General features: G+C 35.9%; 1 protein-coding gene across 1 annotated transcript in view; it reads right to left on the minus strand.

The window, feature by feature from the left end:
* CNTN5 (contactin 5) overlaps positions 1–27,553 on the minus strand; it is a 495,183-nt gene that overhangs the window by 15,759 nt on the left and 451,871 nt on the right. The window contains exon 19 of the mRNA XM_077114702.1: positions 19,502–19,611. Coding sequence (XP_076970817.1) covers positions 19,502–19,611 — 110 coding nt within the window. The remainder of the gene's footprint in view (positions 1–19,501; positions 19,612–27,553) is intronic.

Below are 27,553 nucleotides of genomic sequence, written 5' to 3' on the forward strand. Positions count from 1 at the left end.
TATGTAACTTTATAGTCACACATAATTTTCCATTTTTTTTTTAATAACATTCCACCATATGCCTGTGTACTTCATATTACTTAACCATATGTCCTATTGTGGAACAGTTGGGCAAATTCCAACTTTTGCTCTTTTAATTAAAATGGCACCATGAATATCTTCACATATATCATTTCCCACATGTTAAGTTAAGTCCCCAGAGTAGAATCCCTAAAAGGAGATTACTGGATCCAAAATTAAGAAAATTTGTATAGCCCCTGATACAAAGGTCACATTGGTTATCAAATAATTTGTACTAATTTTCATTTCCAACAAAAATGTATGGTTTGAGAAGATTTCCTACACCATTGCAAGCTCTACACAGAACATGGGTTTGAAGGCAAGAAGGTCTATATTTGAATCTTACCTTCACCATTTGTAAGCTACATATAATCAGACAATTTACTGCTGAATCTGTACTCTTATTTATGAAACAAGCACAATACCATTTACTTCAGCTTTATAAAATATTTTTAGACAGCCCTTCTTGAAATCACCACCTAATAACCCAGTTTCCAAAGTTGCTTTCTTTACTGGCTTGCAGAAGTTTCCATTCCTCTTTTCTTAGAACTCCCACCACCTTATGTTTATTCATGAGAAGGCTGCTTCACCATAAGATAAATTCCTATTTCTCCTCTTCTCTTCTAGCACCTGCTACAGCTGGTTCTGACCAGGTCTAGCCCCAAGGCCATGTGCAGACAGAAGCCCTGACTTGAAGCTATCTATACCTAATTATAATAGTAAAAATCACATCCCTCATCATGCTAAGCTGCCATTTTAAAATCTGTGACACATGAGCCAGCATGATCTGTAACAGCTCATTTCCACTTAATCCTGTCCCTTCACCAAGTCATTTTCACTCCATCTTGTGTCACTTCCCTAGACTAAACTTCTCCAAACCATACAAAATGCCAAACCACTTCAGAGAGACAGATCTGAGGCTCATCTCCTGTCTCCTGCTGGGCTGGACTTACAATGAACTCTTTCTTTTCTCAAAATCCTGGTGTCATGGCCTTGACTTCTGTATGTCTTGGGCAGTGAGCATTTGGGTGGTGTGCCGGTTTGAAAATATCATGTACCCCAGAAAAGCATGTTTTAATCCTGATCCTATCGTATGGGGGCAGCTGTTACTTTTAATCCTGATTCAATATTATAGGTGGAAGCTCTTGATTAGATTATCTCCACAGAGGTGTGGCATACCCAATTGTGGGTGTGACTCTTTTGATTAGTTGAAGATATGACTCTACCCCTTCCAGGTGGGTCTTCATTAGTTTACTAGAGTCTTTAAAAGGGGAAACATTTTGGAGACACCTCAAAAACGACTGAACCAACAGAGAGCAGAGTGATAGAAACTTCTGAGCCCAGAGCTGATATAGTGGAGACACTTGGAGAGCAGAGACACAGATGTCTGGAGATGCTTGGAGCCCAGCAGACATCACTGTGAGATGTTAAGCAAGCCAGAACCTGGAGAGAGCCAGGTGAAGCCAAGAGACGAAAGCCAGCCCCAGAGAAGCAAACTGAGGAAACTCTCACCACAGGAACAGAGTTGGAAAGCAATGGAGCCCAGGAACAAGGGACCAGCAGATGCTAGCCATGTGATTTCCCAGCTGATAGAAGGTTCTGGGCCCACTGGCCTCCTTGAACTAAGGTGTCTTTACCAAGATGCCTTAGTTTGACATTTTTACAGGCTTACAACCATGTAGCTGCAACTGATCAAACTCCTCTTCATAAAAACTGTCCCAGTTCTTGTATATCGCATTCCAGCAACTTGCAAACTAAAACAGGCAGTTAACACTCTGTTGACATTCAATAACTTGAACTTTTCTATTTCTAATTGTGTTAATATTTCTGATTTTAACTATTAAAACTATCATTTCCCCCTTTTTTTGCTATCTCCCTCACAAGATATAGGAAAGCTACAGCTTGCTAGAGATCTAAAATGGGGGATAGGATTCTGGGGTGGAGCTGGTCATGAAAGGTTTCACTATGGCAGAGATGGTTGAGCTGAAGCTGAGAGATGGGTGGCACCAAAGCAGAAAAAGAGGGAAGGAAGGAGAAGGAACAGTACATGCAGTCTGCTGGAGGGAGCATGGTGTATATGTGAGTCTGAAAGCAATCCGATTTGGCTAGGGTGGACTGTAGGTGAGGGTGAGTGTAATGCAACAGTAAGACTGGAGAGAAAAGATGGAATTGGCTCAGTTAGAGTTAGGATTAATACAAAAATCCATCTTAAAAGCAATCTTAACACACTGAAGTATTTTAAGCAGGGATGAGGGTGGGAGTATGTATGTGAGTGATCACATTTGTGTTTTGAAAAGATATACACAGCAGTCAAAGTGTTTTTTTTTTTTAAGTGCCAAATCAGATCATTCTTTTACTAAAAATCCTCTATAAGATTCCTATTGTACTCAGAATAAACTCCAAACTCCACACTCTGGCTTACGAGGTCTGAAATGATCTGATTCCTGTGTTCTTCCCCAATGCCATCTTTTTTCTCTCCTCACTTGGCTCACCCCCTCCAGCAGCGTGGACCCCAAACATTCCAAGCACTTTCCTGATTTTTGTATGTAGCCTTTGGACTTGTGGTTTCCTCTGACTGGAAACCCTTTTCACAGTTTTTCAAATGGCTAGCTCCCTTTCATTTTGACCTGAGAAGCCTGTCTTTGTCACTGCTCTAAAGAAACCGCCCTGCTCCTGGTCACACTCTTTCATATTATCCTGAGTCGTTTATTATTACTAGTACTTTCATCATTGTTAATTGTAATTATTGTTATATGAAGTATCCCAATTTATTTATCTGCTCATTTCTTTGCTTGATGTTGGCATATAGAAGACCCTTAAAAACTTGTTTTAATCAATTAATGGTGATGATACATAGAACAGATTGGAAAGGGTCTAGAGTAGATACAGGAGGGCAGTTAAAAGGCTCAGTCAGATAAGAAGTGAGGGGAACTTGGACAAGGGATATGGTGACAGACATATGGTGGATAGAGTCAAAAGATATTTAGAAGAATAAATTAACACACCTTGGAGACAGATTAGTTATGGGGGTAACAATGGGGAAATTGCCAAGATTGACAAATAATTTCAATACTTCTTGAAACTGGGATTTCTCAACCTTAAATTCAGAGACTTATTTTTGTTTGTCATTATTTTCAGATTGTTGTTTTTTTTTTTAAGATCTTAAAAGGCTTCTTGGTGTTTTGTTGTTGTTACCTTTTCCTCATTTATTCTACTTTCTTTGCAGGTACCTTTTTAATGGACTGAATATCTTCTGTCCTTCATGTCTGCATCTCCTCTCTCACCTTAAAATAGAAAGTCTCCTTATTCATTTATGTTGCATTCTGGGAATATTTTTAAAGTTTGTGCTCTGAAGCACTGGTTTAAATATTTAACAGTACAAAATTTCCATTTTACTGCTACCAATGAATATTTTATTTTAGTTAGTTTAGTTTTTATTTCATTGGATTCTTTTCATATCTTGGATTACTCTTTAAAATTTGAAGAAATATTCTCTTTTATCTCTTTGAGATATAGAATCACGTCTAAAACTTTCCATCTGATTTCCAAAGAAAATCTTTTGTAGGGGAAGGAATTTATGCTGGTCCCTATCATTTGTTTCCTTCTTTCTTGTGATAGAGATTTTTCTTCTGTTCCATTACCTTTGGATCTTACTTGACTGATCACTAACGGTGCTCTTAAAAAGATCTCACAGGCTCATTTGCATGGAGAGATATCCATTTCTAGACTATATCTCCCAGAACATTGGCCTATGCTATGCAGGTAGATGCCAAATCATTGGTTTTAATTATGAGCCTCCATTCATATTCTCCAGACAACACAGAGAAGTTCACTCAGGCCGGGGATGAGAGATATAGCTTCATGTGTGTGATTACAGTTTGTTTTGTTGAAGAAGATAAAGGAAAAGAAGGCCAGTGGCTATTTCAATGTACGCTTGAACCTAGAAAATGGGATTTTGAGGCTGGGTAATTGCACAAAGATGAAAGGAAGGAAAACTTAGAAAATACTAATAATTTTGTTTGATATCACTCACTGTGATTGTAATAAGGATTGTTTCTGGTTCTCATGGTCTTAGGGATATTTCAAGGGGAATGAAGCTGGCTTTAAATGCTTTCATTCAATTCACTGTCTTTCCTAAATTCTCAAGTTGTAATGAATATAAACTGAGGATTATAGGGTACAAATTTCACAATTGTCAACTTTCTGTAGTAATTTCTTGCTTTCAGATAAATTTTAGAACAATGACTATGTATGATCTTTTTTTCTAACAATATCTAAAATGTCATTTGCATTCCTCTTCTCATATGCAATGGACGTGTCCTTCTACTGAGAGTTTCAAAATCCTATTCATGATGTGTTGGTAGGGAAAGACTCTGCTTACCTCAATTTAGTTGATCTCCTGCTTCCTGAGTTTTCCACCATAAATAGTTATTAAATTGGCTATTCACAATTTATAGTCTGAGATATGCTGGCAGTCAGTATTCCTAGATTGCATGCATATTAGTTGCTTTGTGCCCAAAGGTAATTTTACTATAAAGGATGCAATTTAATGAATAAAATAAGGTAAACAAACAATGCCTAGTTAAACTTTCGAATATTTATGAGGCAGTTCAACTGTGATCAGAGAATATGAGGTGAGGACATTTAAAATGCAACAGGAACATAATAATGGATATAATTTACTGAATAATTTTGTGTTTATTTATCCTAGAAGCTGCCATGACTATCTGGAGAAAAGATACTAAAAAAGATTGGTTATAAATGTAATTGAATTTTTCTTAACACATGTATTTCAGGGTAAGTTTTTTACAAATGTTAGTTTCTGTTCCTTCTTTTTTCTTTGAACATTCTAAATGATACCATACTGAATGGAAAAAATTGGGGAGCATCTTATAACTAATGTATTTGAAAATGCTTTGTGAGATGAGTTGTACATATAACAGGCCTTTAAAAAATATTAATTGACTTAATGAGTGTTTAGCTCTGAAACAATATTTTCACAAAGAAGGATAGTACATATTTTGAATATCAATCTTCTGAAATATTAGGGTACATATAGTCTTAATGTATATATTAAAAAAGAAGAAAAGTAAAAAATCATTGCTGTGTCCATTTTAAAAAGTTTAAAAAAGAACTGTATATTTTAAACACAAATAAAGTAGAAGGAAAGATAGAATAAAGATAGGAGTTGTAATTAATGAATTAGAAAACAAACATAAAGAAAACTAATAAAGCCAAAGTCAATGCTTTGAAAAGACCAACAAACATGTCTCCAAAAAGACTGATTAAAAACTAGAATATACAAACTGCTGATGCCAGAAATGAAAAAGAAAATACCACTGATATTAGAGATATTAAAAAAGATGATATAGAAATATTGACTGAGGAAAGTGGTTTATGCAAATCCTTTATTCCCAGATGAAACTATAAAATCTTGGCAAGCATCCAAAACAGATGAGCGTTTACTCTTAAAAAGGTGAAACTGCAACAGGTTAAATTTTGGTTGTGGCTTTCTTTTTTGAGGGTGTTCTCCAATCTCTATGGCTAGGGTGGCAGAAATCTGCAGCCTTACAAGCTGCAGGTAGCAAAGGACAAGGCTCAGTGTGGAAAGAGCAGCTAGAAAGGTAAAGGGGAATTTCAAGAAATGTGGGAGTTACTAAATGAAAAATAAACAAAACAAGTGAGGGAAGTGCAGAAATGGTAAGACTGAATATAAGAAGAAAAACTATTCAAATCCTTGGCTACATGATACCCTTGCACGGGGAGAAACTGAGGATTTGGTTAAAAATGTGAGCAGAGATTAAGAAGAAACCTTTTCTTAAAAGACAGAGTAGAATGAAGTGAAATTTTGCCACTTTTTAAATTGAGGCATTCTTCAACTTTTGTGTGCTCAGAAAGCAGAAATGTGATAATTTTTAAGAGTACTTATATTTTCATGATTTTTTGTGAAATATGTTGAGTGAAGTTATATAATGGCTGAAACTTACTTCAAAATAATACAGGATTGATTAAGTGGGGTTAAATATGAAACATTTTCATTAGTTCATAGTTGTTGAAGTTGAATATTGAGTACATAGGAATTCACTACACTATTTTATATATTTCTCTTTTGTATATTCCATAATGCAAAGATAAAGAAATTGAGTTTAAATTAAAAACACAGGTAACAACTTTATCAAAAAATAAAATAGAGATTAATCTAAGAAAAGATTTGCAAATCCTATATTGACAAAGATAAAAGAAGACCTATGTAAAGAGAAGGATATACTATGATCACAGACTGGAAAACTTACTATTGTAAAGTGGACAAGTCTCCCAGAACTGCTCCATAGAGTCAGTGATTTCTCAACTAAATTTCCAGCAGATTTGTGTGAGCATTTGTGTGTGTGTGAATAAATAAGATGTTTATAAAATGTATATGAAAATTCAAAGTCCAAGAATAGCCAAGAGTTTCCTCCCTGTTCAAGATGGTAGAGTAAGACAATTCAGGGACCCCTCTCCCCACAGAAACTTTGAACAACTAGCAAAAACTGGTAGAAACATCTTTATCAAAGCTCCATAAAGCAGTTAAAGAAATGTGGTAACAGGATGAAAACAGAATCAAGGAAAAGACCACTTCAAAGTGGTAGAATCTCATGATGCTTTGGCTGGCCCTTCCACCACTTCTCACTGGCTCAGTGTGGAGCCAGCCTCTGTTCCCAGTATGGATCCCTAGTCCTGAACCCAGAGAGAACAGAGGTACTGTTGAGCACATGCAGGGTTCATGTATCTCAGGATGGATCAGAGAGGCTTCTATGCTTTGGTGTGGAGTTATTCTCTAAATTCTCTATATGGATAGGCTCTGAAGGAGAGTTTTTGTACAGGTCAATACACAAAGACTGGGAAAGATGTTTTCTTTCTCCCCTTCTTTTAAGGAACAGATTTCTCTGAGATTAAATTCCAGTGATAACACATTAATACTAAAATGTTCATGTTTCAACAAAAGATTATGAAACACAAAGCAACAGGAAGGGATGGCACAGGTAAAGGAGAAAATGAAAGCATTAGAAATCATCAATGAGGAGGACTGTATCTGGGATATACCAAAGACTTTATAAAAATGGTCCTAAACATGCTCAAAGAACTAAAGGAAAACATCAGCAAAGATCTAAATGAAACCAGGAAAATGATGGATGAATACACAAAGAGAATATCAATGTAGATTTGGAAATTATGAAAAGGAACCAAACAGAACTGAAGACCACAATACCAGAAATTTAAAAAATCCATAGAGGAGTTTAACAGCAGATTGGATCTGGCAGAAGAATCAATGAATTTGAAGATAAGACAATTGAAATCATTCAGTGTGAAGAGAAGAAAGAATTAAGAATGAAGAAAAATGAAAAGAGCCATGGGATATCATCAAGTGTACCATTGTGTACAATAGACACATTGTGGGAGTTCAGTAGAAGAAACAGAAAAAGGGGTAAGGAGAATATTCAAAGAAATAATGGCTAACTTCCCAAATTTATTAGAAGACATGAATATACACATCTAAGATTCTCAATGACCTCCAAATAAGATAAAACCAAACAGACTCACACTATGACATATTATAATCAGTCAAGTGCTAAAGATAAAGAGAGAATCCTGAAAGCGACAAGAGAGAGACAACATATGAACAAGGTAGCCTCAATAAGATTACGTGCTGGTTTCTTATTGGAAACAATGAAAGCAAAAACAAACAAACAAAATCAAACCAAAAAACCCAGTAGGATGACATACTTAAAGTGGTGAAAGCAAAAAATTGCCAACAAAATTCCTGTATCTGGCAAATGATGGAGAAATTAAGACATTCCCAGATAATTGAAAGCTGAGGAAGGAGGGTACAGAGGTAATTCAGTGGTAAAATTCTCACCTGCCATGTGGGAGACCGGGGCTGGATTCCCAGTCTATGCACTTCCCTGAAACAAACAAACAAACAAACAAACAAACAAATAAAAAATTCAGCAAATGGTGCTGTAATAATGGGATACTCACATGGAAAAAGAGTGAAATGTGACCCCACTAATCAGCATACAAAAAACAAAAACAAAAACAAGGAAGTTCATAGCCACAATACCAGCCATACCATATTTAGCAATACATACAGGAGTTGCTATCATGAGAGAATTCTGGAAGTTGAAAGGGAAGGATGATAGAAAACAGATTGAAGCCACACGAACAAATAAAGATCACTGGTGAGGGTAACAACATGGGTTAATACAAATGCTGTTATTATTGTATTTGGGTTTGGAACTCTACTTTTCGTTTTCTACAGGATCTAAAAAGCAAATGCATAAAATGTAATGAGAAATTAGTGGTTTTGGATTCAATCAATAAACATGGAATTCGTGATAAGAGCTACGTAAAAGTGGGAAAAGGAGAGGTATAGTAATATTGTTCATAATACTGAAGTTAAGTTGGTACCAAAGCAAATAAGATTGTCAGAGATTTAGGATGTTAAATTTAAGCCACACATGGTAACTACAAAGATAATGTCAGAGAATATGCAAACCCATAGTACCAGACATTAGAATACAGGTTGCCAGGGATGGGGTGCATGGGGGAATGGGGAATTAATGCATAATGGATGTAGGCTTCTGTTCAGGGAGAGAGGAAAATAGTCATGGAAAGTGGTGAGGGTACTGCAATATTGTGGATGTGAATAATGTCATTGAATGGTATGCTTGGGAAGGGTTGACATGGGGAAGTCTATATTTTTTATATATAATCCATAATTAAAAAAATAAAGAGCAACCAAGAGACAATGACAATTAAATGCAATACATGATCCTGGATATGCTCTAACAAGGGAGGAAAAAAGGCTCAAAGGAAATTACTGGGACATATGAAAAAATAGTTAAACAGATTGCAAGGTTTATATCAAAGTTAAATTTCTTGCACGTGACAATTGCACTTGAGGCGGCTACATAAGTGAATATCCTCGTTCTTAGAAAATATACATGGTGTTAATATTGTTCAGTGAGCCTCATGTATACAACCTACAAATGCTCAGAAATGGATAGAAAGATAGAAAGAAGAAAGAGAAAGAAAGAAAAAAGAAAGAAAGAAAGAAAAAGAAAGAGAAAAACAATGGCAAAATGTTAAAATTGGGATATCTGGGTATCTGGGATGGAGGAAAGATAGATTGTTTTTTGTTTGTATGGGATTTATATTATTTCTGTAACTTCCTGTAGGCTTGAAAGTATGTCAAAATAAAAAGTTAAAAATTTTTTTTTGAGTGTGAGGGGAAGAAAATAGAATAGCCAAGTCAACTTGGAAGACAAAGAACAAATTAAGAAGACCTACTTTATCGGATAACAAGAATTATAAATTTACCTTTATTATTACTGTGTGGCAATGGTAAAAAGATAGAAAAACAGACACATGGAAAAGAACTGAGGCTCCATTAACAGAAACATGTGACTTAGGACAAAAGTGAATAATATAACAGAAGAAGGATGGATTTTTAAATAGAAGTTAATAACTCAGTTGACTATAGATATGGAAGAATGAATCTTGATCCACCCCTCCTCCCCATTTCAAATCATAAACCAACATTAATCCAAGATGTACCAGAAAATTAAATGAGAAAGATAGAACAATAAAGCTTCTAGATGGTAACATAGGAGAATACCTTTAGATGAAAATTGCATAAATAAGTAACAAAAACAACAAACAAAGTTTGAAGCATTGGGTTATACTGAAACTAAGAACATCTTTTTATCAAAAGACCCCATCAATAGAATGAAACAGCAAGTTATAGAATGGAAAATGACATTTATGGCATTTTTTTGCTGAAAAAAAAAACTTGTATCCATTTTACATTAAGAACTCCTGCATATTGATAAGGAAAGACAATCTAAATAGAAAATTGAGTCTAAGACTTGAAATAGGCATTTCACAAAGGACATATACAAATAAACAACAAATAATATGAAAAGTAACCACCCTCTCTAAGTATAAAGGAAATGCAAATTTGAAATCACAATGAGATACTGGATAGCCACCAGAAGGGCTAAAATGAAAAAGGGAGACCTAAGTATGTATAAATGAGGATGTGGAGAAAGTGGAATTCCGATACAAGGTTGGTGGGACAACTGAAGAGCCACTTTGGAATGCTGTTTAGCTGTTACATGCTGCACAGTAAGGAATCTGACTTCCAAAGAGAGGTCATTGTCCTGGCTCCTGGGGGGTAACCTCTGGACTTTCCTTTGTTATTCAAGGTGGGCCTACCCTGAGACTTTATTCTAAGGAAATGACTCAGGGTGGGGATGGCCTCAGGTAGTTTCAGGGGAGGGACTGCCAGAACCAATTAGAAGGTAATTAGAAGGCTGAGGCTTTGAGCTGCAGGGCAAAACACTGGGGAGAGGGGGAGAGGTGGGGAGTGGGGGGCTAGAGATTGAGTTTAATCATGAGGACATTAATCCAATCAACCCCACAAAGAACTCTAGACACTAAAGCTCCAGTGAGCTTCCCTGGTTGGTAACATACTTTGGTGTTCCCAGAGGTGATGGGTTCTGAGTCCACAGGGAAAGGACACCCAGACCCCACCCTACATGTGTCTCTTTGGCTGGCTCTGAGTTGTGAGCCTTTTGTTATAATAGAGCTGTGATTATAAACCATTCCCGGTTCTGTGAGTCTTTCTAATGAATTATCAAATCTGACATTTGGTAATTGTGATAAACTCCCTAAATTGGCAGCCCTGGGAACCCCTGAACTTGTGGCTGGTGTGCAAAGTGAGGACGGTGTGTGGAGGCCGATGTCCCTACCCTGTGAAATCTGTCCTTACCCCGACAGAAGGGTGTCAGAAGTCAGAGCACATGCCTACCCTGTGACCTGGAAACTTCAGTCCAACGTGCATACCCCCGAAGAACTGGGCACATATGTATAAAGAACAGGTACAAGATTGCTCACAGCACTTCTGTTCCTAATAGATGCCAGCTGGATTTGGCTGTAATGTCCACCAATGTAGAATGGGTCCTAATTGTGGGGTACTTACACAATGTAATTTATGAGAAAGCATGAACTATATACAGCTAAGTGTAAGGATACGGATGAATCTTACCTATATTATATTGAATGAAAATAAAAACATAAAAAGCTGCATATATATGCTGTATGATTGAAGAAACTGGCAAAACCAATCAATATTGTTAGAAGCTAGGATAGTTGTTTTTTGGGGGGTGAAAATGAGGATGGTGACCACAGGAGAGCTGAGGTACATTTTTGAGTTTTGTAATGTTCTTATTTCCTGATCTGGATTTGGTTACACAGGTGTGTTTGCTATGTGGTAATTCATTGAGCTCTGCATTTATGATTTTTACAGTTTTCCATATGTATACTTCAACAACAGTGTACTTGGATTAAAAAGGCTTCCTTTTTTGAAAACAAATTCTTAGCCATTTAGCAATTAGCAATTAGTAACTGACATTCTTATAATGCTAAGTATGTATTTTCCTAAGTTTCTTTATTCTGTTCAAGCACTTTATAAAATATCTCCATTTCCTAGTATATTAAGCAAGCCCATTTCTGTATCTCTCTGTTCAACAGTCATAAAATGAGTACCTCTATGCAATCAATAGATTGCACAGTTTATAAGAGTTTAAGATATGGTCCCAATCCTTAATAGGAAGAAGATGATTTTGGTGCTATTTTGTATTTCTTAAATGGGTAGTTCTAAGACAATGTAAACAATATTGTCCAAATACTTGTAAAATGGAATTTTAATTAATTAAATGTAATCAAATTAAATTAAAATCAAATTTAATAAAATAAATTTAATTATATTTAATTAAATAAAATTGCATGCAATTTAAGTTTTTATGGCTCTCTGTACATGTGTCTGCTATGTAACAGAGGATAAGACAGTGGATACACATATGATGAGACTATGGATGTCTGGTTTAGGGGATGAGAGAACCCCCTTTTAGAAATGATGTGGTAAATTCACATCTATGTCAAGAAGTGAAAAATGGGAAAATTTTCTGAATATGATATCTTCAGCACATTTTGGGTTCTTTTGTGGATAAAAGAATAAATAATTGAGACAAATACCCTGGTGTTCTTGAAAATGAATTAGTTTATGTAAAAATTTTAACAGAAAGATCTCAGCAAGTGATTTGCATTAGAGAATTCTCTCCATGACACAATAAATCTAGAAGCAACTAAACACACACACACACACAGTGTCAGCTGAGTAGCTGCTTTCTGAAGTAACTCCACAGAGTTGCCTTTCAACAGGTGAAGGGAAACTGAAGCTGAGAAACTGAAATGGTACTTCTTTAATTTCCTTTTGATCTGCTCATTTTTTAGTTAGCCTCACAGGCTGTGAAAATAATCCAAGAAAGAGATCTAACGATTGGGACATGAAAGTCATTTGATTTAAATCAGTGTCCACAGAATTTTTTAAAAGTGTAGAACTGGCACCTTATTTTCTTCTTGCTGTATGCTTTTTTAAAAATATATTCCATATAGTCATACAAAAGATGTCAAAGAGAATCTGTAAAACAGTTGCTTCCCACACACTGTATGGAAAATAAAACAGAACCTGGTTTTATTTTGGCTTCTTTTCCTCCTTTAATTTATATACGAAATTCCATTTTTTGCATGTACCTATACCCTCTCTTCCCCTGCTACACAAATTAAATGCAATCTGCATAGTCTGAGTTATCGTTGGACAACAGTGAGGCACATTTGTTTTTTCTCCTGCTCTGATTGACTGGGATCAGATCATAAAGTGAAAAACAACAGCAATCTTGCTCCCTCTTCCCTTAAGAAATCCCCACCACAACTTATTTCATGGAGCAAAATGCAATTGGTATCTTTTCAGTGCAATCAATAAATGGAAATTGCTTTAGTGACATGTCTGAAATGAACTTCTGAGCTACATATCCTCCAGAAGGTCTAAAATGAACAAGCCTTGTGCATTCCCAGAAAGAGATGTCGCTTGAGGTGACTTTTAGGGAGAAATGCAAAATGGGATGAGTTGTTTTGCCTTTCATTTCCTCTTAATAATAAGCACTAAAAAGTTCAGAATTGAAACTAGGACACTGTGTACTTGTCTCGCTGCTACAAAAATATATTGTTGCTTGTTGTTGAAATGATTCCAGTCATTAAAAAGATAAAAATACAACTAATAACACTCTTATAAAAATTCTAGAATAAATAGAAGCACCAGAAACTTGGCAGTCATGGAGGACTTTGTTTCACAGGCAGAATATACAACATAATATTAAAAATATATATATATGTCTATGGAAAAAAGATTTCCCTTTTGTTTTATTTAGGAAATAAATACTTTACTTCTCTAATTTAAGAATATTGAGGCCATTTTAGAGACAGAAGCATAGGTCCATGCAAACCAAGAAACTTGGCTTGTACCCCGACAGGGCACTGGTATAGATTTATTTTCACTACTGTTTCTTCAGAAGCTCAGGATGTTAAGGAATCCAGAGGTAATTATGGATACCAGAATAGTATTGTTATAGGGACTCTCTTTCTCTTTTGTTTACTGAAGTTTCTCTTAAACCTCCCTTACAAATAGATTGTGAGCTTTTTAAGGGCAGCAACTAGATTTTATTAATTTTCCCATTTTCAATGCCTAGCACAGTATCTGATAGTGAAAGCCTGATGAGTGAATGAATGAACAAATCCTCAAACATTTCATTATCTCACCCTTTCCTTCATCATTCTTCCTGATATAATTATTTCTCCCAGGAAAATCGGAAAATTATTATATCTGATCTTATCCTTCTTTTTTCTCCCTTCTTGCCAGACTGGTATATTCTGAAAAGCTTGAGGGCTCTGCTCTAGGTCATGGAGATTACTATTCACAAGACACTTAATGCTGGCGGCTTCATAAATTCAAAACTGAACCTAATAATTTACTTGCATGGGCCAATGACGGGGATGGCAATCCAGATGGCACGGTCATGATTATTCATGAATCAAAGTTGTTCAATAAATACAGCACATTTTCAAGTTTTAATCACTCCTGCCTATCATAAACTAGACTCCATATATCTCAATGTCAATGTTTTCTATATAAGTCTCTGCAGCCATAAAATCTCAAGTTACCTCCATGTAAGGAACCAAAATTCTCGTATGGATGGTTCTATGACAATGCCAATAAAGTTGTTCAAATATTTGTAAATTAAAATTAAATGGACTGTGGGGGCCACGATAGCTCAGCAGGCAGAATTCTCGCCTGCCGTGCCGGAGACCCAGGTTCGATTCTCACTACCTGCCCATGCAAAAAAAAAAAATAAATGGATTGATGTTTACATTTCTGATTCCATTCTTTTTGTTATTTCCTCTAATCACCATTGTTGTGAGGCAATACATTGCCAGCCTTATAGAAGATAGTATGTAAAATATTTTGTTGAAGAGAAAAGACCTATATATCTATTTAAAAAAAAAACTTTTTTTTTTACTCGTCTAGCCCAACACTAAGATTTAGAAATATCCATGGATGGACCCACTAAGAAATGAAAAAGGGTATCACTAAAATGTCTTCAAGCCCCATACCATTAAAAGTCATGAATCTTGAAATTATATCTTATTTCTCATTTGCCTACCCTATTCATGTTTTACCAAGGAAAATTTCTCATTTATTTGAGGCTAAAATAGTTTTCTGCAGTGGTTAATTAGACTCACTGCTCAGAATCTTTGGATGGTACAAAACCCTATTTAGATGTGGAGTTTCATCCATATCCAATTCTAACACCAAAAATACAGAGTTGTGGTTTTCATTTATAACAAAACACTTTGATATCCTGACAAGCGACTTGGACACATCTATAGCAAATAAAGGTGACATGGACTGAGAGCTTTAAATTGAGGTTCTTGCTTCCCAAATTACTCCCATTACTATTAAGTGAGCAGAAGTATTATAGGGATATTGGGTGACAACAACCTGACATAACCAACTGATGATGCAAGGGATATTGATTACTTATATGATTATGGAAGTTTCCTCAAGATTACCAGCAATCTCTAAGCTCAACAGGCACTTCTATACTTTCATCTTATTTCATCTTGTAGCAGCTTTACATATAGTTGATCATATATTCCTTTTCTGCAAGCTCTCATTTAGTCACATTAATATGTTTCATAGGTGGTTTTCCCTTTACCACAATGAATTCTCCTTGACAGCCTCCTTTGCTGACTCTTCACCTAAACCTCTAGGTGAATACCTAAACCCGAGCAATCCAGGACTCAGCCTACCTGTCCTTGGTCCCCTCCTCTTCCTTTTCCTCTCTTGTTCAGTCCTTAGGTGTTTTCATCCAGTAACAGGGCTTTAAATCCACATATATTACTGCCACCTTTCTGTCTTAAGCCTTGATCTTTCAAGTAAACTTCAAACTCACATATCCCTTTGTCTACCTGACATCTTTTAGATTTCTAACAGCACCCCATTTGGCCAAAACATAACTTCTGATTTTTTACCTTCAAATCTATCCTTCCTTCACTTTTCACCATTTTTGCAAACGGCACCACCAGTCACCCATTTTGACTAAGCCAACAATTTAGGAATCATCATTTCCATCACCTCCACATCTGATTAGTCAGCAAAACCTACCAGCCTAACTCTAAAGTATGCCTTCTCTCCAATTTCACTGCTGTGACCCTAGTCAAAGTCAACATCATTTCTTTTATTTTAATTGAGTGATAATTCCCATAAAATACAATTTACTATTTTAAATGATACAATTCAGTGGTTTTTAGTATATTCACCATCTGATACAACCATTAGCACTATTTACTTCCAGGATGTTTTCATCTCTCCAGAAAGAAACTTCATCTCCATCATCAGCAGTCAGTTCTAATTCTCCCTTTTTTCCTATTCCCTGACAACCACTAATCTTTCTTTCTTTATAGATATTTCTGATTCTGGAAGTTTTATACAAATAGGGCCAAACAATGGGTAACTTTTTGTTTCTGGCTTCTTTCATTTAGCATAATTTTTTTTCCACTTAGCATAATGTTTTCAAGGTTCATCTATGTTATAACATATATATAACAGTACTTCTTTCCTTTATGGCTGAATAATAGTTCTTATTACTCATATACTACATTTTTTGTCTATTAATCAGTTGATAAATACTTGGGTTGTTTCCACTTTTTGTCTATTATGTATAATGTGGATGTGAACAACTGTATACAAGTTTTTGCATAATTTTTGCAAGTTTTACATAAAAATTACATGAATTTTCCTGGGTATTGTGCTGTTTTGAAATTGTCATGTTTCCCAGAAAAACCATGTTCTTTTATTCTCATTCAAATTTGCTGGGTGGGATCTTTTTGATTGTTTCCATGGAGATGTGACCCACCCAATTATTGGTAACTTTTGCTTAGGTGGTTTCCATGGCAATGTGTCTCCAATCATTCAAGGTGGGGTTGCTTACTGGAGCCCTTTAAGAAGGAACCATTTTGGAGAAAGTTTTAGTGCCGATAAAGCCCACACAGCCAGAGACCTTTGGAGGTGCAGAAGGAAATGCCCCTGGGGAGCCTTATGAAATGATAAGAGAAAGCTAGCAGACATTGCCATGTGCCTTCCCAACTGACAGAGTTGCTCTAGATGCACTGGCCCTTCTTGAATCAAGGTATCTTTCCCTGGATTCCTTAATTTGAACATTTTTATGGCCTTAGAACTGTAAACTTGCAACTTAGTAAATTCCCCTGTTTAAAAGCCATTCCATTTCTGATATATTGCATTATGGCAGCTTTAATAAACTAAAATAGATTTTGGTATCAGAAATGGGGTGCTGCCGTTTGCAAATACCAAACATGTTGTAACAGCTTTTTAAATGGATAAGGGGAAGATTCTGGAAGAGTTGTGAGGAGCTTGGTAGAGAAGGCCTAGAATGCTTTAATTGACTGTTGGTAGAAATGTGGACTCGAAAGCTACTTCTGATAAGGCCGCAGAAAAAAATGAAGCATGCGTTATTGCAAACTGGAAGGAAGGCATTCCTTAATTTAAAATGGCAGAAAATTTAGCAAAATTGGATGCAAGGCAGATTTTAAAAGCCATGAAGTTAGATATTTAGCAGAAGAGATTTCCAAATTAAATGTGGAAAGTGGGCCTGGTTTCTCCTTGCAGCTTATAGTGAAATATGACAGGAAAGAGATAAGCTAACAACTGAACTCTTGGGTACAAAGAAACCACATATTGATGGTCTGGAAAATTCTGGGCTTCCAGAAAGGGAGGCCCCAGAGAATAGTGCCCCATGTGAGTAATCAAACATGGAACCAGCCAGCCATTTTAGAAAAGGCCAGATTTGGAGATGAAGTTATCCAGAAAGAATTTTGGAAAGTCCTATTATCTGACAGTTATGATCCTTGCCAAACTAAAATAGGTATATACCTAGGAATGAATAGGTGGGTCACATGGTAATTTTATGTTTAACATTTTGGGGGAACTGGCAAACTGTTTTCCATAGTGGCTATACTAATTAATACTTAAATTAGCCAACATATTAAGGTTCCTATTTTTCCACAGTCTTGCCAACACGTTATTTACCTTTTATTTGAAAAAATTCATAGTCATCCTAGCTATCTCACTGTGGTTTTAAGGTTCATTTCCTTAATGACTAATGATGTTGATCATCTTTTCATGTGCTTATTAGCCATTTGCATATCTCTTTTGAAGTATGTCTATTCAAATTTTCATCCATCTTTAAATTGGGTTGTCTTTTTATTAACTTGTAAGGGTACTTTGTATATTCTGGAGATTAGACACTTATTTAATATGTAATTTGCAAATATTTTCCCCATTATATGTATGGTCATTTTAATTTCCTTATAGTGTCTTTTGATGAACAGAATTTTAAAATTTTGATGAAAGCCAATTTATCTGTGTTTTTGGGGGGTGTTTATGCTGTTATATCTAAGAAATCTTTGCCTAATCCAAGATCATGAAGATTTCCACCTATGTTCCTTGTGAGAATTTTATTGTTTTCACCCTTGTATTTAAGTATTTGACCGATTTTGAGTTAATTTTTGTATATGGAGTGCTGTTATTCGATTGCATACTTATAATTGTTGTATCTTCTTGAAGAAATTTCCCTTTTATCAGTATATAATACCCTTTTTGTCTCTCATAATAATTTTTGTCTTAATTCTATTTTGTCTGATATTAGTATAGGCCCTCCAGCTCTCTTCTGGATACAGTTTGCACAGAATATCTTTTTCCATTCTTACATTTTCAATCTCTTTGTGCTTTTGAATCTAAAATGAATCTCTTGTAAACATCATATAGTTGGACTATGTTTTTTAAACTCATTCTGCCAATCTCTGCCTTTCAGTTGGAAATCTAATTCATTTATATTTAATGTAATCACTGATAAGTGTTTATTATTTTTATTTGTTTTGTATTTTGTTATTTATTTTCTCTATGTCTGTCTTGTTCATTCCTTAACTCCTTCAATACTGTTTCCTTTTGTGTTAGATATTTGTAGTGTGCCATTTTAATTCTGGAGAACTCACAAAGTTCTCCATCTCTGTGAAGGACAATGTCATCTACTCAGTCTCTTGGATCAAAAAGCTGTGGAATTAACATTAGCTCCTCTCTTTTGCACACCCCACATCTAATGCATTATCAAATCTTGTCAAATCTCTATTCAAAATATATCTTAAAGCATCCACTGCTCATCAACTCCAATGCTATCACTCTAGGGACGAGTGACCTCACTGTTACCTTTGTTGGAACCACTGACTTGCCACAAGGTCAAAGATTTCCCACAGTTCACTATTCCATGGGGGTGCTAAAATTTCATTAAAGACATTGATTTGATACATGTTCACCATCACAAGGCTGGTAAACTGTTTAAAATTAGCAAAGTGTAACGGACAAAAAAAATAATTTGGTTTCCACAAAATAAATATAGGTGACAAAATGCCAGTCAAATTTTGGGAATGCAGTATTTGAGGGAATACTTGTCAAGGAAGCACATAGGGAAAACTTTGTATTTATGCATTAAATTACTGAACACAACACAAGCACTTTTTTTTTTCTTTTGCATGGGCAGGTGCTGGGAATTGAACCTGGGTCTTCAGCATAGCAGGTAAGAACTCTGTCTGCTGATCCACCAAGGCCCACCCACAAAAACATATGAAATTGAGCTCCAGTAAATATTCACTGATATTGATTGCTAAATATTGACTGCTATTGATTGAACTGAAAGGAGTATTTTAAATTTTTTTATATATTTGAATGATGCTACAGAAACTTACTGAAAAATAAGTTGACAAATGAGCTATATAATACATGTCAATAAAATAGTGCAGTTTTTACTTCCTTTAGCATAGAGCAGAATTTCAAAGGAATATAATTTTGTTGAAGCATCATCAAACCACCTTTAGAAGACGTGTAGTGCCAGTGAAATAACAAGGCTTATTTCAAGAATTCTGCTCATACCTCAAATCCCTGTGGTCTTCCTAGACTCTCTTTCATATGTTTCCATGCAACAAGTATCTCTGACACAGACACACTTGTAGCTTTGACATCTGTGGGAGCAGCACTGGGTTCTATATGAAGAGAAACAGATACAATAAACTTCAATTTTAACTAGTTATGTTTATCAAAGCATTGTAACTGAATCTGTCAGATGTTAATGTAATTTTCCCACATTTTTGAAATGAAGTATTATGGTAGTTGTAAAAAACACAAGATAAGAAGATGACCTTTTTGGATTTCTATATTTGGGTCAAGTGCCTTCAATACCTTACTAATGACAAATGACAACTCTGGCAAGACAGAAAAGATCCTTACCCTTGGATCAGCTGGTTAAATGGTCTGATGTTCTTCCAGTTTAGCATAATGAGAAAAAGACAGGCTATGGAATCTAGTTCAGTTTTTTGTTCGTTTCTTTTTCCTTTTTTTTTAACTTTAAAAATTTTTTATTTGTTTATTTATTCATTTGCTTACTTACTTACCTTTGGGCAAGTTGCTTCTATAAGCCCTAATGCCCTCATCTGTTAAAATATGGGGCTAATAATTTACCTCATAGATTTTTAAAGTTACTTTTTTAACATTTTTTATTGTATAGTATAACATATATACAAAGCAAAGAAATAAAAAAGCAATACTTTTCAAAGCGCTCTTCAACAAGTGGCTACAAGACAGATCCCAGAGTTTGTCATGGGCTACCATTCAATCCTGTCATATTTTTCTTTCTTGCTGCTCCAGAATACAGGAGGCTAGAGCACTTAAATATTTTTTTATCATCACAATCGACCTTTTTACTTTTTTTGTGAACAATAAGATATATACAAAAAAGCTATACACTTCAAAGTATACCACCACAATTAGTTGTAGGACATATTTCAGACTTTGACATGGGTTACAATTTCACAGTTTTAGGCTTTTACTTCTAGCTGCTCTAAAATACTGGAGACTAAAGAGATATCAATTTAATGATTCAGCATTCATACTCATTTGTTAAGTCCTATCGTCTACTATAATTCCACCATCACCTTTGATCTTTCCATACCTCTCATTGGGGTTGTTTGGGCTATGGCAATTCTAAATTTTTGATATTGGAAGGGTCTGTCACTAATATTGGGTAGGGAGATGGAACTATCTGATGTTCTGGAGAGGCTGGGCTAGGTTTCAGGACTTATCTGGATCAGGGACTCATCTGCAGGTTGTAGGTTTCTGGAAAGTTACTCTAGTGCCTGGAACCCTTGTGGAATCTTATATATTGCCCTAGGTGTTCTTTAGGATTGGCTGGAATGGTCCTGGTTGGGGGTTGGCAGGTTACGAGAGGTAGCAAGTTCTGCCTGAAGCTTATGTAGAGCAACCTCTAGAGTAGCCTCTCGACTCAATTTGAACCCTCTCTGACACTGATACTTTATTAATTACATTTCTTTTCCCCCTTTTGGTCAGGATGGAATTGTTGATACCCTGGTGCCAGTTCTGGATTCATCCCTGGGAGTCATCTCCCACATTGTCAGGGAAACATTCACCCCTGCAAGTCATGTAGGGGGAGGGCAATGATTTCATTTGCAGATTTGGACTTAGAGAGACTGAGGCCACATCTGAGCAACAACAGAGGTCCTCCAGAAGTAACTCTTAGGTATGCCTATAGGTAGTCTAAGCTTCTCCGCTACTACATAAGCTTCACAAGAGTAAGCCTCATGATCGAGGGCATGGCCTATTGATTTGGGTATTCCTAAGGTTTGACACAGTATCAGGGGATTCCGTGATGATAAGGTTTAATAGTTCCATAGTCTTTCTCCCCTCCCTCAGGGGACTTTGCCAATACTTTTTGATTATCTGTTTAATATATTCTAGGATGTTTCCAGGCATTACAATAATCTATACAGGATTAAATGACTGCTTTCTTATTCTGGGCTTCCTGTGCTTCACTTGTTCAAATGAACTAACTATACAGATAGGTTGAATTAGATTATGCACTACAGAAAATTTCAGTTCCAGAGCAAATAAACCTTTCTTCCATTGGTCCCAAAGAGTATGTGTGGTTCTAAAATATAGACACTGTCTTCCTTACTCCTATGTTTTGAATTACTTTAAAGTTATTTTTAATTGGAATAATGCATATAAATTGTATAGCACTGTGCTTTTATTCTTTATCGTTATTGTATTGTATTTGTTACTTTTTGCATGCATACAATAAAGTCTAAAATTCTTTACATTGTTTTTATTTTTCCAACCACAAAACTATATTTCCATGAATATAAAACAAACATGTCATGAGTCATAATATTTAAAGGCATGAAATTAAAGATAAAATGCAGTGGTTTTTAAGACAAGGGGCAGTTGAAAAAGTAAGTCTCTGAAGGTCTGTTGCTGATGCTCACAATTACCTTTTCATTTGTTTTTTACATTCAGTGACCTTTTTCACTACATTTTCAAATACACAGGTATTTTGGCACCCATCAGGAGGTATACTTTAGGTTGCACTCTATAAGAGGAACAAAGCATTTCTAGCTCTGACATTGCTAAATCATAAATACTGTGTCACAAACACACGTTAAAAGAAACGGCACTATACATGTCATACATTAGTTCAAACAGTCTGTACAAAGTTAGAAAATATGCAAACAAACCAAAAAAACTACTCCATAAAAATTGTAGCGACTTTGGGGCCATGGTGGCTCAGCAGGCAAGAATGCTTGCCTGCCAGGCCAGAGGATCGGGTTCGATTCCCGGTGGCTGCCCATGTTAAAAAAAAACACGTATTAAAATAAATTGTAGAGACTTTGATACAAACTGTCACTGGTAAGAGCTCAGTATAGTCTGTTGAAAATGTTTTAGATTTAGGGAACCATATAGAAATGACAGAGCTCTAAGTAAGACATTTTTCCTGTAAAGGCTTTATTGCAGATATTAAAAGAATTATTACTGTCTTCTGAGATTTTTCATTTTATAATGGAAGCTGGTCATACCTCTACCTGGAAAAGCTTTTTATATTATTAATTGAAAAATATCACTCAAAAATATTTACCTCTGTTACTGTATGAGATACCCACAAAAGGCTTTTTCAAAGGTACATGTTTGTATAGAGTTATGATTTTCTTTGGTGAAAACTTCATTTTGTTCAGTGGCTTTCCTCATCCCACTTTCAAGCTCATTATTTGTCCATCTATCTGATTAAAAAATAAATTTTGGGAAAAGTTTCTACTTTTATTTCTTTCTAGAATTATGATCAATGGACTTTCAACAAACTTTTTTTTCCCTCATTGCTATTTAATAGGAGGTAAAACTATTTGGCAAGTAAACAAAAGGAAATGCCAATTTTTTTGAGATGTATGTAATCTGATCTCCAGGATTTAGGATGTGATTTATTTTAGAGGAAGCCATACTTTGGGTGTCATTTCCTGTTCAGTAGCAGGTTTGCTTTTCTTTTGAACAAATGTGTTGCAGAGATTTGCGTGCCAAATGCCTTCTTTCAACTTTTACAGTATTGAAGCAATTACATCTTTGTCAAAGAAGATTGCAGGGGGATAAATAATTTCAGAGGCACAAAATATATAGTTAGGTGGTACCCTTTCTATCTCTCCTTATCTCTAGAGACAGGAATTATTTCTCCATTGGCTCTCACTAACACTACATGAATTTAAATATTTTTCAAATAGAAATAAGAAAGTTAAAAAAAAGTGATAAAACTTTCAGAACCCTACTTCTCAAACAAGGATCTTAAATCAGGGTCAGATGAAAGCTGCCATTTCACAGTTGTGTTCTTTGGAGCTGCCCATTATAGTTGCATCTAATTGAATGAGGGAGAATGAGTCAAACGATAACTAAAGTCATTTTTTATTTTTTCCACCCTCTGGATATAATGGTATCAGAAGTAGACCTATGCTAACCTGAATTCAAAATTTTATCCTGTAAAAACAATGATCTCAGTTTGTTTACTTCCAGAAGTTTCTATAGTCCAGTGAACATTTTTATGTGGATCAAATGTTGGGTTGGAAGTAGCTATTCCATTTGGACATCCCATTGTAACTGAACAATGGAAGGTCACAACTAGAAGGAATTTTAGAAAATCACTTGGATCAGGAAGGAAGGATGGTGGGTCATGTCCAGTCCTCAGTCATGCTTTGTTTGTCCACAGAATGAGTCAAATTAATTTAAACCAACATTTAAATAACAACATAAACAAGAATGTCTGGCTTCTCTCGAAGAAAAATATGAAAGATAAGAAGCCTGAATTCTGAGTATAAATTGGCAGATGAAGAAAAACAAGTGGCTCTGTTAGTTAGGCATGTTCTCTTCAGTTTGCCCGAGTCCCTTCCACTCCCTACTATCTTACACTGAGAACACTTTGCTAATGTATGCCTCTTATTTGTAGTAGATTTGAATTAAGTATCCTGATTTAAGTATGTTCTTAATCTTAATTCACACCTGTGGGTTTGAACCCATTGTAACTAGGACCGCTTGAATATATTATTTTAGTTAAGGTATAGCCCAACTGAATGAGGGTGAGCCTTATTCCAGATAACTGGAGTCCTTTATAAGCAGAAGAAATTCAGACATATTGAAAGACATGGGGAGGAGTCAGCAGCCAGAACTCATTAAAACTCGGAAATGTAAGGAGAAGATGTTACCATGTGATGTGAGACTGAGATGCAAGCCAAGGATTCCCAAAGACTGCTGGCAGGCAACACCAGGATGTTATAGACTTGGGAGAGAAATCCTTGCCTTGCTGACACCTTGATTTTGGAACTCTCCTAGCCTCAAAACAGTTAGCCAGTGATTTTTCCACTGTTTAAGCCAACCCATTGTGTGGTACTTGTCATGGCAGCCTGGTAAAACCAAGACAATTGCCTGACGCCTATAGACTTCTAAGTTATGGACCTAAGTTTTAATTCCATGCCCTCATTTGGCAGATGAGAAAAATGACATGCACAAAGGTTAATTTATCCAGACTCTGAAAGAGCCCCAAGTAGAACTCAGATCACAAGTGTTCTTTTCTCTGCTATCTGTAAATTGGTACCAATGAGGCACCTGGTTGTTCTCTATCTCTTCCAGTTGGTTTTGAAGTATAGGAGAAATTTTACAAGGAACATATATAGTTAGTTCTGTTGCTGCCCAGTCACCTTCAAATAGCTGACAGAGAAATGCGTGAAATAAGTTTAGAAGCAGACTAAAAAGGAGTAACAAAATAGATGAGGGGGAGAATACAAGTTAATAAATCAATGACCATTTATTGAGGATTTGCTCATTACATGTATTAATGGATCCACCCAACAACCCTATACGACTGTAGCCATTTTTAAGATGAGGAAATAGAGGGGAAGAGAAGTTAAGCATGGTGTCCTAGGGCACACAGCTGCTAGAAGGTGGAAAGGGGGGCTGGACACAGGTAATAAGGCTCTAACCACCATCCTATCCTCTTTCTGTGCCTATGTCTGAGTATTACACACCCAGCACTTTTTCCATTGCTATTGCTCTTTCTTTCCCTTACCCATCCACACCTAACATCTCTCAAGAATATTGATGTTGGGGTCCCTACCTGGGTGCTTTACATGTAGGTCTCACCAGAAACCACCTAGATCCTCATCATCACCTATTTAACCCCAGGACAGGCTTTCTAGAAACTCTCTTTATGCCTTTTTTATAGACTTTTTGATAATTTTCAACTACAGCTGTGCTGATCCCCATGGATCCTGCCACATTCAGGCATCCTGATCTCTAAATCACAGGGTATTTCCTGCCACTTCCACTGCCGTCTATTACACGCAGGTAATTTGATGGAAGTTCAGGGACTTATTTCTGAGATTGTACTAGTGCTACATCTAATAGACTCAGAGACTTCAAAGGGTCTCTCTTTTTCTTTCACTCATGATGATATTAATTAAACCATGGATCACTCCTTCACTCCAATCGTGGATTATGAAGTGGGCAGATTTATTGATAGATTTCAGTTTCTGTTAGATTAAAATTTTGAATAGTATTACTCTATCCATGAATTTAGATGAAACATTTGTATTAAGTGACCTAGCAGCTGGAGTTCTCCAAGGAAGATGGGGGATGCGCTTGTAATGTTGATTATACATCTGACTTTCCAGGAGGAGTGGGCAACAGCATTAATCAAAGGAGAGTTTAATACACTCCTTGGGAGAAGGGTTATGGTTTCACTATTTAAAAATTCAGTAAAGACAGCTGCATTTGAACTTTATAGGCACTAATCCAAATGGATCATCTGGCAAAGACAGGAAATTATTCCTTGTATTTTACAACTAATATGCCAATTTATTAAATTTCAAGTTCACATAAATCCCACTGAGCTCAGTTGCAGCTAAGAACTGATCTGGAGAATAAGACTTCACGAATGTTGGATTTTAATTTGAGCCATGGTTTTTCTATTTTCAAGGAGATAATTGCATACCATTTTCTGTGTATGAGGAGAAGCATTTTGTTTTTTAATAATAATAAAAGGAGCAAACAAACAAACGTAAGTAGAAAACACTAAAGTGTATTACAAATAAACAGAACTTTAACCTGTAATTAATCTATATATAATTTCCCCCTGATTTTCTATTAGCTGTAATTAAATATCCAGGTTCTTTCACCTTTCAACACTAGAGTAACCAGAACTAAGCAGGAACTGATATACGATTGACTATTAAGTATTTCTGGAAATACAAAAATGAAATCTGATTTGATTTTTTCATCATGAAAGATATTACTTTTTAATCTGTTCCACCAGGCATTTCTAATATTCCTTATGCTGGGACTTTTTTTTTTTTTTTTTGTAATTTGAAAGAATTAGCGTTGTTTCCAAAATGAAGTCTGAAACAAAATCAGGGTTGGAATGCATGTAATTTTTATTTGTTTAAAGGTGTAAATATTTGGGGTAAGTGCAGTGTGTATGGAAATCCTGGGAGGCAAATGTCTTTTCCTCCAGGTTTACGTCAGATGCTGCCTGATGCTGACAGAGCCTCTTTGGATTACTTCTATCGTGGAAACCTGAAAGGGGCATGGTTCAAGCATGTCAACGGAGGAGCCATTTGTAGCTCTTCTGACAGTATTCCAGGGCAACAGTCAACCTCCGAGTCCCAAGAGTCAGGTCATATCCCAAGTGATGCACAAATACTGATATTTGTGAATAACTACTTCCAATAACTTGTCACACTCAAGGTTTTCCCTGTAAAAACGTAATCCTCATTCAGGTCCCAACAGACTTTGCTCACAGGAAAAGAAAAGGTGGAGGGTGCCGGCGTATGATGCAAGTGTTCATGGGCGAGTGTTCTGATGTGAACGTCACCCATTACAGAAGTTTCATTGGAAAGTAGACTGAGAACTAGTACTCTAAGGTGTACCCTATAAGCACCTGTGTTCTGTGCTTTCTCCCAGATAACATGAATTTTGGAGGCTGCATTTGATGCAGCATCTTCCATGTTTTTCTCTCTGGCTTGGTGTCAGCTGGGCAATGGTGTCCTCTCTGTACGTTGCTAGAGTTCTTGACACGAAGAGGAAGAACTATGCCCATAAACAGAAATAGAAGACCAATCTCCTCTGGTTCTTTAAGAATATGGAGGGACTTTTGAGTTCATGAACAGGTGGACCAGGATAATGGAGAAGAAAGGAGCAGAATTTAGTTTACAACCTCCATCAGATAAGCTGGGCTTTGGGCAAGAGTACAATGATAAAAGGTACCGTGTGAATCTATATGAGAATCCATCAGCAGAGAGGGTAACCTTGGGAATGAATACAGTATATTGCTTTATAAATTTATTACAGCTTTGACTCTAAAAAATTAATCTTCAGAATGTTCATTCTGTAGGTAGAGCGATTTTCTAAGTGATAAACAGGCAAGGTGGTTTGTTCTTATTACCTATTTTAGGACACATTTTAAAAAATTTTGAATATAAAATAACTTGAAGAATTCAATTTTATATTTGTAAGGGCTTCCAGAGATCTTCCATTGCAAGATCTTCCTTCTTAAAATGGAGGAAGGTAAGGCTCAGAGTCTTGGTGAATAATCTGCCAAAAATCATA

This window comes from Tamandua tetradactyla, chromosome 8 (genome assembly GCF_023851605.1).
Source record: "Tamandua tetradactyla isolate mTamTet1 chromosome 8, mTamTet1.pri, whole genome shotgun sequence".
NCBI classification, from domain to species: Eukaryota; Metazoa; Chordata; class Mammalia; order Pilosa; family Myrmecophagidae; genus Tamandua; species Tamandua tetradactyla.